The following is a 14512-nucleotide window of genomic DNA, read 5'->3' on the forward strand; positions in this document are numbered from 1 at the left end:
CCGAAGCAAGCAACCGCAGGATCCCAACGCTGTAGCAGTTCGCTGTAAAAGAGAATCAGAAAAGATTGTGGTCAAGCTATAAGCGCCTGCCATCGATGGATGATGCAAGGAACATTATAAATGCAAGAGCACAGTATTACTTAGCCACAAAACCTGGTCACAACCCTGCCTGATTGCTGTGTCTCTGTATAGGAGAGCGGTAGATCCCGCTACAATAAGTAACTGTTCCTGTTTGTTTCACGCTGAATAAAGCTGGTTTTGCTAAAATACAGTACTGAGACTTAGCCTCGTGTTTTGGGGTGCATGACTGGGACTCGCACGTTACAGCGCACACACACATTTGGTCACCATGCTATAGTAAACAGTATACGCTCATACGGATGTTGACTGCATGAATGAGGCACGCCAACTGAGAACGAGCATGGGTAACGATTACCCACAATCCCCATGTGACGCTAAGCAGACAAAGCATATACATACTACTCGTATTGCAAGACCTCTCTCATTTATCAAGTTAAAATGTATTAAAAATTTTATCTCATCTTGCAAAACACCTCAGGTCACGACTGTATTTCATTCCAAAACACTGGTCGCAACCTGATTTGGTCGTGACCCAAAGTAATTTCCCCCATAGGATTGTATGTAAATACAATTAACTCATTCCGGACTGTATGAACTGCATGTAAATATTTTTTTTTAAAGATTTTTAAGTACAAAAATAGTTAATTATGCCATAGAATGCACAGTGTAATAGTAAACTAAATGCAAAAACATTGAATAACACTGAGAAAACCTTGAACAAAGAAAACTAACATTACAGGAGTTCACGCTATAGCCTTACAAACCGCTCGCTGTAAACACTTTTTTTAATGAGTTTTAAGCACAGGGAAAAAATGAACATTTGAAAAATCCTTAATTTATACAAAAACTAACCATAAACAACCAAGAAAACTAACCTTGCATGAGTCGAGTTCTGGCATGAAGGAAGTGAGGAGGAACTGGGTGGAGAGGAGATTACAGGTTTGAGGTAAAGTCCCTCTGCCCGAGAACAATGTACTGTACAGGGAGAGACTGAACACGTGCGGAAATCATTGGCACATACAAACCGGAAGGGAAACTGGCTTGTTCGTCATCCGAGTGTGTGGTCGTGAACAGATACAAAAGTTTGGCAAACTTTTTGGTCGTAACCCGATTTGTATGTGTTCAGAGACGTTCATGACCCGAGGTTCCACTGTACTGATTTTAATTTCTTCTTCACACAATCAGTGTATAGTGAACAGGTGTAATTATGGCACACATACAGGTGTAGTTCTCCATAATCTCTTTAATTTAATCACTTGTCACAGAGCTGTAACAATAGAGTTAGAATTCACTTAAGAATGGTGAAATTAGAACATTAGAACACTCTAGACGAGAACAGGCTATTCAGCCCCACAAAGCTCGCCAGTCCTATTCACTTATTTCTTCAAAAAAAACATAGTCAAGTTTTGAAAGTCCCTAAAGTCTTACTGTCCACCACACTACTTGGTAGCTTATTCCAAGTGCCTATCGTTCTTGGTATAAAAAAAAAACTTCCTAATGTTTGTGCGAAATTTACCTTTAACAAGTTTCCAACTGTGTCCCTGTGTTTTTGATGAACTCCTTTTAAAATACAAGTCTCGATCCACTGTACTAATTCCCTTCATAATTTTAAACACTTCAGTCATGTCACCTCTTAATCTTCTTTTGCTTAAACTGTATAGGCTCAGCTGTTTTAATCTTTCCTCATAATTCAACCCCTGGAATCTGCCTAGTCGCTCTTCTCTGAACCTTTTCTAGCACTGCTATGTCCTTTTTGTAGCCTGGAGACCAAAACTGCACACAGTACTCAAGATGAGGCCTCACCAGTGCATTATAAAGGTTGAGCATAACCTCCTTGGACTTGTACTCCACACATCGTGCTATATAACCTAACATTCTGTTAGCCTTCTTAATGACTTCTGAACACTGTTGGGAAGTTGATAGCTTAGAGTCCACTATGACTCCTAAATCCTTCTCATAAGGTATACTCTCTATTTTCCAACCACCAATTGTGTATTTAAACCTAACATTTTTACTTCATATGTTATAATAATTTACATTTACTGACATTAAATTTCATCTGCCACAAATCTGCCCAAGCATGTATGCTATCCAAGTCCTTCTGTAATGATATAATGGATTCTAAATTATCTGCTAAGCAACCTATATTGGTATCATCTGCAAACTTAACCAGCTTATTTATTTTCCTATCTAAAGCATGTATGTATATTAAAAATAGCAGCGGCCCTAGCACTGACCTCTGTGAAACACCACTCTTAACATCAGCCAGTTCTGAAAAGGTTCCTCGCACCATCACCCTCTGCTTCCTGTGTCTGAGCCAATCCTGCCCCCATCTAAAAACATTACCCTGAACTCCCACTTCTTTTAGTTTGATGCCCAACCTCTCATGTGGCACCTTATCAAATGCTTTCTGAAAGTCAAGATAATACCCCACTTTGATCGTATTTGTTGCCTCCTCATAGAATTCCAGCATGTTAGTAAAACATGGTCTCCCTCTTCTGAACCCATGCTGACTGTTCAGAATAACTCCTATCCTTGCGTGTGTTGTGTTGCTCAATCTTATTCTTAATAATTCCTTGCATTAATTTTCCTGTGATGCATGATTCCAGGCGGCATCTGTAGGCCAGGCAGCTGTCACCCTGCACCATGTGTTTGGTTTTTCTGCTTATTATTAAATGGTTATGTGCATTGTACAGTATGTACATATGCATTACAATTTCCATATTTTTTTATTTTAAAAAGTAAGTATTTTACTGGGTTACCAAAATAGTTTTTTTGATTCCTTTTGTTTTGCATTTTTAAATACAGTTTGTATCTACAGAGACTTTGTAGGTTTATGATGATTAGCGATAGGTTTGCTTATTGGTAATGGTGCCAAATTCTGAAAGGTGAAACAAAGAGGATACAGGCATAGTACAAAAATGCAGTATTCATAGGTTGTGTCTTTATATTCTACAATGTGAAGCAGGCAGGAAAGAGAAAAATCAACAATGACAACAAATACTGGAGATTAAAAAGTTATAAAGGAGTGAGGTGAGATAATTATTTCAGATAAGGAAAACAGAAGTTTTTGAGTTCAGGCGACATATTGCATTTTAATTAGCATGTGAAATTAAAAATGTACTTTCCATATTTGACCCTATGTGTCTTATTAGCCAACTACTTTTGTGATGTAATTTACTTTCAATAAAGCTTTTTCTAGTGATTTCAGTTCCCTTTATAGCACTGTCCATTCACAGCTTTTCTATGCCAGTTCAATTTCTCACTTGGTGCTGTCTGCGGTCCTGTGTGATTACTTGTACACTGTACACAGTTTTTGACTTGTCTTTCCAATTGATTCCTGTGCAAAAAATGTATTTAGATTTTTTTAATACTAACAATGGATGTTCTGTGTGGGTATAGATCTTTATTGGTGCTGTGTTGTCAAGTGTTCTGAGGAGACATGCAAGTAAGAATTTCATCATATTTTCACTGACCTTCTGATTGTTAGTATAACTAGTTTATTTCATTATTGTTGTTCCTTTGTTTCCACTTATTACCATTTGTAAAGAACTTTGAATTATACTTTGTATTTGTAGGTGCTATATAAGAAAATATTGTTATTGTTGTTGTACTATATACCGTGCACTTTGAACTGTGTACACATGACCTGAACCTTCAGGGAAAAAGAAAAACATTTGTTTGTGATTTTTGATTCTACCTTTTTTGTCCTTCTTCATTGACTTCATGTATTCCAGTATTTAAAGTACAGAGGCAGATAGCTTTTGTTACTGCACCTTTCTTTACGTTTGCATTGCTTCACATTTGTTTAAGGCACACAGCTTCTGATGCTTCATGAAAATGTACAATGTTGATAAGAAAAAGCATAACAAAGTACACTCCAGGAACATAAATAAAGGACATGGACATTTAGACAAAAAACAGGTTATACAAAAAATATATACTTTTTTTGGATGGTTACACAGCTTAGAGGAAGTCTTTAAAGCACTTTAAATAGTAATCTTAATAGACATACTTATAATGACTTTATATATTCATCCACTTATTTTCAACAAACTTATGCAATATAGGTTTGTTGATGCCAGAACAAAAAGCAGCAGCTCACTCAAGACAGTTTGCAAGTTGGTGACTAGATATACACACACAGAAACCTACACTTGTGCTGAGCTCATTTTTATAATTGATAATCATATCTTTTGATGGTAGTACTGTAGATAATGTGTAGTGGATGCTTGATATGAAGTACTGATGTTACTAAGATTCCTGGAAGTTTACCAGTGTTACAAATGATATAAGGAGCTTACCCAGGATACCACACTAAACTTTGTATCAGTTTAGCACAAGATTAGTGACAAAGTTCATTGTGGAGATTGCAACTAAAAAACAATTTCTAAACAAACAATGAGGACATACTGGTAATTATATCACATTTGACACTCCATTTTTTCAGTTTTTCATACTTTCAATTTTTTTATTTTGATTCATTAATAACCCTATTCCACTACTAGAGAAATAATGAAAAGAAGTCAGGCTGCAGATGGAGCACGCAGTATAAAGAGCAGAAGTCGTACCTAAGCTGTAGTCGAGCAGACAAGGCGATTCCTTCTTGCCGGCTCCCCCATGTAAACAATGTGCTTTTGTTGCTTTTAACAGCCAAGAGAAAACTCCATCTAAAAATGCTACAAGTTGTGCATATCGGCATAGATCTCTGATTCCTAAAATTACCACTTCCTTGTAAACCACTACATACACCATATGCATTTGTATCCCACCTTTCACTGCATCATTGTTTCAAAAGAAAATTGTCTAATGGTAAAAAAAAGTCTGGTGGTAAAATAGAAATCACATAGTGCTTCAAAATTTGAAAGTGTCAAAAGTTAGTTTACATACAGTAGGTAAGTCTGACAGCAAGTCTGACAGCAAGTTTTCAGAATTAGTGTAATATTTTAGACGAGGAAGGAGTGACAAGATAATAGACTTTCAAAAGGCTCAGAAAGGATATGTTGAGCTTTTTTTGTAACTCCTTTACAGGGCACCAGAAAAAGGAACCTTTCCCAATCGTGATCCTCAAGTCAGACGATCACAGAGCCCACTCACACATATCAGAGCTGCTCACTCATATTGTACACTGGTTAACCTGGTCATCTCTTTTTGGCAGACAGGGAGAAAGTGAAGTATGTGGACAAGTAAAAAGAAATAAATATGAATTTGAATCTAGGGTCCTGGCACATAGTGGCATAAGTGCCGAGTACTGTGCTTCCGTGCCATATATGCTTAATATTTTGCACTGCTTTTGATGTGTTTTTTATTTTAGTGTATGTCTGGAAACTTCCACATTAGGACAGAAACAGCAGAACATAAAGTCCTATTAATTATATTAAGTAGGAGCTTTTTAAGTACTTTTTTCAAAAAATATGCCTCATTTTAGATCTCTGGTGTGTAGTTTATTATTATTAGGGAAGACTATAAATAATTGACAAAGCATACAGATCTGTGGACCTGCTTAAATGAGGTAGATGTTGACCAGTTTCAAGAGGCAGTATCCATTAACTAAAGATATGAAAGTAAAGGAAAATTACAAAAGAATAAATCTTAACATTTCTGAAGTTACACATGCAAATTGGAATTATAGTTCTATAATTTTCTTTAATGTGCTTAAGATTCCAGGTTTATGGGAACAGTTAAAATATCAGTATACTGTAAATACCATATACATAATAAGCATTATTATTTGTAAAATGCTTAATATCAGAAGTAGCAGTAGATGGCCTATATAACATTAAGAGATATTCATGATGACTAGTAACATTATATAAATGGTCTAATTTAATAATGGATATTAATTTATTAGATTATGTCTGATTTAAAAAAGAAAGCAGCAAAAATCCTTACTATTTTGATTGAATTCAGCAATCTTTCCAAAGATACTGTTTTCTTCTTCATGTTATAATACAAGTATAGATCATGATCAGGCAACAGTGTAAAAGAGTTAAAAGGTGTACCTCAGCTCAAGCATCTGAATAAAGTTGAATGCATATTTTGAAATATTGAAAGAAGTATTTAAAGCCGTCGTTGATATTTTAGACAGAAACAGTGAGGGTTGTACCTCACATATAATAATGTTCACAAATATAAATGAGTGCCAAGGAAAATAAATAGTATTGCAGAAGGCTATGTCTTTAGTTAATTTACAAACAATTTCAAGGTAAATAAGCTCCAGCAAACAAAAGATACTGCAAATATACAGAACCAAAGTAAAGGCTCCAATTCCATAAAGAATATCCAATTTGACCTCAATGTAAGGTTACAGGATGATTTCTCCCTTGCAATGCTATGGCTTCTGTACAGGAATACTTACAGTAATATTCCAAACTATGAAATCACAACTGATGAGCACTTTGTCTCCAGCATCAACAAATAGGTACTTAACTTGTTTTTTTTTCATATTAGTGACTTTTGCAGTGAGGGACAATCTTCTGACTTGCTAGCCAGAAATTTATTGTGGGGAAAAAAATCTAACCCCCAGATGGTTTGATAAACCAGGGACTTGGAGTGCTGAGCAGCAGTATTGGAGATGCTGCTAAATTGCAGAATGGATGAGGGTGTAGGCCTTTTTGTGTATGGGTGGGGGTGCTGTTTACTGAAACTGTGGCTCTCGGCTTGCAGACGCTGTTCTGAGGTGGCTCTTTCGGGTCACAGGATGATGCACTGGGCTTCGGTTGAACTTAAATCCGGTGAGTTTCGGTGGCCAAAGCTTGCACTTGTTTGCTGTTACTTCATATGCTTGGCTTACGCTGTGTTGCTGTTTTTTTCTCTTATGCTGTCTCAGGATTTCATTACTTTTGTCATCTCTAGATTAAGTACACTTCTTGCCTGCACAGCTTACTACATTCATTAATCTTTGTATTTGTTCCTGAACGTCTATTACCATGGCTGCATCATCTGCAAATTTAACTCCTCTGTAGATTACCTTCTGTTCTCACTCCTGTCTCAGAATTCTCCATTGCCTCATAAAGTAAAACTTTAATGGTAAAAGTAGGTATCTTTGCTTCACTATGTGTCTGATTTCTTCAGATTGTAATTGTACACTTAAACTCAACACTGCTGTCTGTTGGATTGTATAACTTGCTGTTGGGTCTTTTGTATTTCCAGATCACACCTACTCTTCAGTATTTCTCTTTTATTCTTGTAATATTTTAACAGTGTTCTCAGAACCTTGTGAATAGAACAAGAAAATATATTTTTTTATTAATTTATTCTTCTCAAACACATAGATCATAGTATGCCAGTTTGGCTTTGAAGACTAATGAGTGTTTTCATCTTTAACCATTTGAGCATTTGTTTTAGAATGCACAATCAGACCAGCCATTCTCAGTCAGCACATTTCTTTTAATTCTCCCTCTTTGCATTCTGGACTTATTGAAGGCTTTTGGCCACACCTGTTTTTCAGATACCATAGCTCTAAATTATTTAGAGTAGGTCTTTTTTGAATCCTGCTGGGATTTGCTCCTTCATGTTCATTTTTTGTCAGCTCCATACAGTGTATCTGGTCCTTTCTTCTCACTTTCAAAACCTCTTTGTGTTTCTAGTCGAAATTTGACTGTTGTGTTCACTAGTCTTCTTATGCAGAACTGTAGCACATTGCTTTCATCTTCCTTTAATATTTTCCAGGTCACTCCATTTTCTGGCTTGTAATAAATCTGAAGCTTTCCCGACCTTTTTCTTTATTTTGAATCTTTTATGAAAGGTTTAATTGCCTTCAAAACATTTGAAGTTACCTCATTCTTTTCTCACTAGCTCTCAATAAGTTTTACTTGTAGTTCTCATCAAATTATTCAGTGATGCCTGATTCCTTCTGCCCTTGTCTTCTCCTCCATTATACAGATCATGTTACTAGTTCTTTAATCTGATTGCTTTCTTATATTCAGGATGCTTTATCGCTTCTGGCCTTAGGTTACTCTGACTACCTTTTGAACTCTGTTTCCTAGCAAAGTTTCAAACACCTGACTTTCATTAACCAATTGAGCAGCTATTTAAGAGCACATTTAGCTTTAAAATATTTTTTATCTTGAGGTCATTGTGACTATTAGGCACATGGAGCTTTTGAGGTATTGCCAGACTTGAGACTTTAATTTTACTTACCGATTAAAAGTATAAAAATTAAATTAACATTTTCTCATTTTCCTGATTTCACATCTCTGCACTATGATTTTGACTTTGCTTGTGTGAGAGTGTATTTACTAAATGTATGAATCAACACGGTCTGTTCCTGACCAAGTCATTTTATTCTAGCATTGTCCACTTATTCCTTATTAACCCTTGACTCCGTTTTTAGTGCTGACTGTGTGCAATATAAAAACATTCCTGCAGGCTCCACTGAAAGTGTTTAATGGGAAGATTTGATGGAAGACCTTTATGTCAGGCATTTTGATTGTTGGCTGTTGCAGGAAGACTAATCCCAATTAGTAAGAGGAAACAAGGTGAAGAGGAAACTTAGAAGAGGAAAGAAGTTCACCTACCAAGTCAGCTTGAACACATGGTTAAAACTGAAAATTATGTTTTAGAAGTTTAGATAATCTCTGCTGCTTCTTTTTTCATTGTGAATTTTAGTCAATTGCTGCACCCGAAAGAAGATCCACCACTTCTAACCCTCGGTTTCATATGCAGGTTTATTCTAAAGTAGAGTATGCTGTATTATCTACTTTGATGCTCTTACTGCTGAAAACAAATGGGTTTTACAGGTCAAGACAATGTTGTTTGGACATTAAAAGATAAATTAGCATAACATACTATTTGATTTGAAAACCACATAAAAATGAATATAAAGCTATGGATTCAAATTAAAGAAAGAATACTGAAAGAACATTGCATCTCACATTACTCTCTCCATTTTAGGGACCTGCAATTGTGTCTGTTGCATTGCAGTCAAGATGAATTCCTTGCAATCTGATTGATCCCCTAAAAAATCCTAACAGATAAAATGCCTTAAAGTATATTCTTCAATTGTTTTATAGGGTGTTAAATTAGAAATGGAATCCTCTCTTGTTGGTTTGTTAATATACTGAATTAAAAAATAGTAACTGATTATAGTGTATCGGTGAATTCAATTACCTCTGTGCTACTTTGCTGGATTTGTAAAGTTTAGAATTTAGTAGGTATTGTCACCTATTACTATGACATCCAATGTAAACTTTAATTTTTGATATTATAAAGCTGGTTATTACTCTGTGTTGAGGGAGTGTTATAACATTTTTAATGTTACATCTTTATTCAAGCTATTTTCTGTTCTACAGTTTTTCTCAACCTTTGTGGAGTCACAGCACATACCTCTGAGTTTGCAACCCACCTTGGGAGGGGATGGTTGGGGACGTAGGTGGAGTCCCCTAGAGTCCCCCTCTGTGAATTTAACACAGTCGTCTGAGCAGAGGAAGTGAGGTGATCCCTCTTGGTGAAATGAGTGCAGTCATCAAAGCAGTGTGTGATTTAGCAGAGCATTAAATGAATCAAGCGCGATTGTCAAAGCTTTTCCTTCTTAGTGAATTGAGCACAGTCTTCACAGCAGAGTTTGGGGAGGTCATCCAGGGCCAGCCATGGTCCACCTGCAATGCTGCCTACGGCCCACAGATTGTGACAGTTGGGCTGTCATAGATATTCTCACTAAGATGTTGTTCATGTCTTGTTTAAAGCATTGTATTTAAATTCATTCTTAAGTATTTGTCCACAGCTACAACCTTTCATGTATGCAGGCATTTCTAAACAAGACATACCCATTTGCATGGTAGCTATTTCCCTTTTGAGCATACAGCCAGGTTTTTTTATTACAATGAAATAACTATACACAACTTCCTTTAACTTGTATTATTTAATACTTCTAGCTTGAGTGTATACAGTCTTTTAGGATTTTAGCCATGTTAGTTAGTAATCATATTGTCATTTTCTTGTAAGTTTCCTGGTTTGTTCATTATTTATTAGTGTTAATGACAAACCTCTCCTAGGATCCCTTCCCTCATTCCATAGGTAATATAGGATTCAACCAACCTATTTTTCTTAACCTTGTACATCAGGGCCCCTCTGGTACTAATGTAGCCCATTCCTGCAGTACCTCTGTCCCTCAATTCTTTGTGTAGACTTTATCCAAATGTTACACCTTTGATCATCTGTATCTTACATAGATTACTATGTAGATTAGGAAGAGCTTCAGACAATATTACCTTCCTGGCTTTTCACTTGAGCCTTTAAATTTGTAATGCATGGCTGGCTGCCTAACCCTTTCTCTGTTATTCGTTTCAATATGGAAAATAATAATTAGATCAATTTCTGGTCTGGCCAGGATTTTATCCACATACCCAGAGAATGTTCCGTCTGTACCCAAGAAAGACAACACACTGTATCAGGTTGCAAACTGTGAAAATGAACACATCAACTTGTGATCTTTTACTAGAGGGAGTGAAAAATAAATGCAGAGTTGATTATTGAGTATTGGTGAGACAATTTAGAAGTGACTGCAAAAAAGGTTTTATGTTTCAATATGTGGATCAAAAGCTAGAGAAAAAATGAGAGTAAAAGAAACTTTGAAGGCTGTAGGGCTATGAGAGTTGATAGGTGACATGGCAAGAGTCGGCCTTAGTGCTTAGGGAGTTGACCTTAGAATCCTGAGGAATGGAACACCACCCTAGATAAACCTGATTAACAGTTGCTATTTCCTTTAAACAAATTAAAAAATTGTAAAGTATAATATAATCTTTAAGCAACACCATGTAAAAACATATATGAGATCAAGAAATTGAGGGGCATTATTATTTAATAGTCTAGTATTTGGCATAATGCATCAGTTGTAACTCTTGTAACTGAATCAAGTCACTTACTCTTCTTTAGCTAGAAGAGCATTCATTGTTGTGGCAAGTACCTGTCCCGTGGAGTCCTAAATTTGCTTTTCTGCATTCCTTATACAACAAACATCTCAGTGAACCTATTAGCGTTTATCCCTGCTCTGTAACTTTATTATATCATTTTATCATATTTCTTGTATTTCAGAACCAGCTGCTTACAAAAGGCATGGTGATACTAAGAGACAAAATAAAAATCTATGAAGGTAAGTGTTTAAGCCTTTTTTTGTTTTGCTGCTGCCTATTCCTTTCCTACCATTCTGAATAAATCAAATGAACTTTTCATGTTTATTGTCATTTTTCTAGATGATATTAAAGGTAATAAAGGTCAAGTTTCCTTTTTAGGAAGCAGAGATCTTATAGGCCACTGGCTTTGATTCTTAGCCCATGTCAACCACTTCCTATTTAATGGTTTGAATAAACTTAATTTTATTTTGTGACTTGGCCTTTTGCATGTTGAAAACTAATTACTGTTACCACTACTATAAGCTGTACTCCTTCTTAGACCCTAGTAAAATTTTTCATTATTGATACAAAAGCAGCAGCCTAACAAGATGTAAGGATAGCCAATAAGAATTCCATTTTTATATCAACTTGCAAATAATCGCTCTTAAGCTATCATAAACTAGTAGTGTACCACCTGTGGATTTTATTGCCAGTTCTGATTATCAATACAAATAACTGTCTGTAGACTGACAGTAGATCTGTATATTTTGGTTTTAATGTATTTCTTAATAAACAATTGAATGGCATTTTCAAGAAGTTGTGCATTGATAATGATTCTGTATATTCAACCATCCTTTTCCTTGATCTGCTTCACCACTTATTGGTTTGTGATATTGTTTTTCCTAAGTTCCCATACAACCTGTAGTTAAGAAAGATATTTTTTTTTTATCTTTTGTGAGTTCCTATAGTACGCTACTGGAGCCAGATTGGACATCCTCAAACATTATGTCATTTTGAAGTAAAACATCCTTTTGTCATACAAAAATATATTTACAAAAGACTAACAACTGTCCATCTGTCCATTTTTATACCTGCTTCTTCATTTCAGGGTTACCAGCTCTGGAACCTATCCTGGTAGCATTTGATGCAAAAACCAAAACTTGGCTAGAATACCAGTCCATTTGCAGGTCATATTCATACAAACTGACACACTTACTCATCCAGGGCCAGTTTGCAGTCAGAAAAGCACCTAATCACATCTGTGAGATCTTTCAGAAATACCTAGATATGTGGATATGGGAATACACTACAAAGACAGGGGCCAAGCCAGGATTCAAACCCATGACTCATGAACTGTGACGATAGCAGTGCTAATTACTGCCACCACATTGCTACACTGGAAAGGAATGGTTTATGAAATAAAGCAGACCAATAAATCTAAACAAAGATCAAATGCTTATCTAAATTACATTCTAGTGTGTGCTGTTATAAAATTGGTGTATTTTGGGTAATATGCTGTTGTCTTTCTAAAGAGTGAAAATAGCCACAGTGGGAAGGAATGCATGCCTACGTAAACAGACTGTACACGCAAAACTAATGCTGACCAGTGTGTACTGTACATCACAATCATATTTTATATTATAATTGACCAAGCCACCTACAGTCACTGGCCTACATACAGAGCAGAAAACAAATGAAAAACACATTGTGCTGTGTGCAGAGGAAATTACATTTTTCTATGAACCACAAAAGAAAAATATCTCTTCATCTCATTTCAGAGTAAACCTTATCATGATCAAAGCAATTTGCACAAATTATTTTAAAAAGGGTAATTTGTTTGTTGTCCTTAACATCCCCTTACTAAATTTAATGTGAGATTCATTTGTAAAGCATTCTAGATACAACATTTTAAGCATATAAAAGGTTTTGACAAAAACAGCATGCTTGGCCCAACATAGCCTGTCTGTTCTTGCAAAATGCTGACAAGCTGTGATCTGATTGTCCCCAGACTACGGCCAGTAACTGCACTACTTGGCAACTTGTATCTGTGATTCTCCAAGTGAAGAATTAATTCTATTATTTGTGTAAAATGTATTCTTAACCAGTTTCTATCTATGTCCTTATGTTCTTGTTGAAGAGATATGATTGCTAGAGTAACATTTTCATGCTTACACATTGCATAATTTTAAACATTGATTTATATATGATTTATCTGAAAAAATGCAAATCCATCATTTTTTCCTCATGGATCCTGGACTTTTTTTTTTATTGAAGTTGTAATGTTTTTTGGGAAGTTCTGTCAAATTTTGCAGTTCTTGTTCCTTGTGACTCTGTATTGGAAAAGCCAGCTCTACAAAGTGAATAACTGAGTTTTGTTAAGTGGAATGATAGAACACTTTCATTCATGCATCATTATCTCAAGGGAGCTGCACCAAAGCTCACATTTCCTTAAGTTAAAGTGCAAAAATCATACCTAACATGTCCAATTTACATGAAATGGTTTGATGAAACCATCAGAGCTAAAAATATAATTTGTATTGTTTCTTTTTTAGAGTTAATCTAAATGTCCCATACCTTCTCAGAAAAATGAACTCTCCAAAAGGGTGTCTAACCAGTAATCATGAATATTAAAGACTGCATACTAGCTTTTAAAAGACGGTTTGCCCAACAGGACCACAAATTATAGAATACTTTAAAATGAATGTAATTCATTTACATATTATTATCATGTAGCAGTGCTGTAGTTTAACTTAATAGTGATGAAAATAATGCAACCAGTCTTTTTGATATGAACTAGTTTGAGCCATACTGTGTACTTAACCAGATTCACATGGTGTAAAATATTACACACCACATAGATACAAAATATTTTCTTTTTAAGGTAACTAAAGTTAAATATTGTAGCAACTTTTAATGTTTCATTTTAACAGAAAACCAAGAAAGCAAAAGTAAATTTTTTCTTAAATGCTAAATGCAGCATTCAGCATCTAGTAAATATATTTAATACTTTTAGCACCGTACTTATAAATAGAGGAACATGAAAAAAAAACACTTTTTCAGTTTCACTTCTTTAATCAAAGGAATGCAGTGGAATGACTGATGGTGTCCCAGCTGCCTCCTGGTGGCCATCTTAAGCAGGCTTAACATTTCTAAGTGTTTTACAGTAAATACACACACAATATGTGTAACACTATGGAAAGGTGAAGGCATTTTTGATAAGAAAGGGACATTTGTATTAATCTTCTGTAAAATGCTGCTTGATGCTGTTTTGAAGTTTGCAGTATATGTCCTGTGTTGTATTCTGTCTCTTTGATCAATGTGCTTCATAGTGTAGCCATTCTGACTGATGCATATGATGTAATTTCAGATGCTGACAAAGGCATTGCATATGCCTATATTGGTATATAATGTATGTATACTTGAAGGCTTTGGACTTAGATTTTGCTTTAATTAGAACTGTGATGAGAAAAATAAAAGTTTCATTGATGCATACTTTGTTTCATCTAGCCAGCTTACCAATGAGTAGATACGTTAGCTGAATTATATTTGATCTGATAAAGCACATATTAACCGTTTCATGAATGAAAATGACACTTTGC

General features: G+C 35.4%; 1 protein-coding gene across 4 annotated transcripts in view; it reads left to right on the forward strand.

Moving 5' to 3' along the window:
* The window catches only part of prr5b (proline rich 5b (renal)), a 145654-nt gene that overhangs the window by 93580 nt on the left and 37562 nt on the right, over nucleotides 1-14512 (forward strand). For 3 of the 4 annotated variants that reach the window (XM_039770001.1, XM_039770004.1, XM_039770002.1), the window contains one exon: nucleotides 11116-11173. In XM_039770001.1, coding sequence (XP_039625935.1) covers nucleotides 11116-11173 — 58 coding nt within the window. Of the gene's footprint in view, nucleotides 1-6747; nucleotides 6816-11115; nucleotides 11174-14512 lie in introns of all 4 variants that reach the window. The other variant, XM_039770003.1, reaches the window with a different exon arrangement.

The sequence above is a fragment of the Polypterus senegalus genome, chromosome 11 (assembly GCF_016835505.1).
Source record: "Polypterus senegalus isolate Bchr_013 chromosome 11, ASM1683550v1, whole genome shotgun sequence".
NCBI lineage: Eukaryota > Metazoa > Chordata > Cladistia > Polypteriformes > Polypteridae > Polypterus > Polypterus senegalus.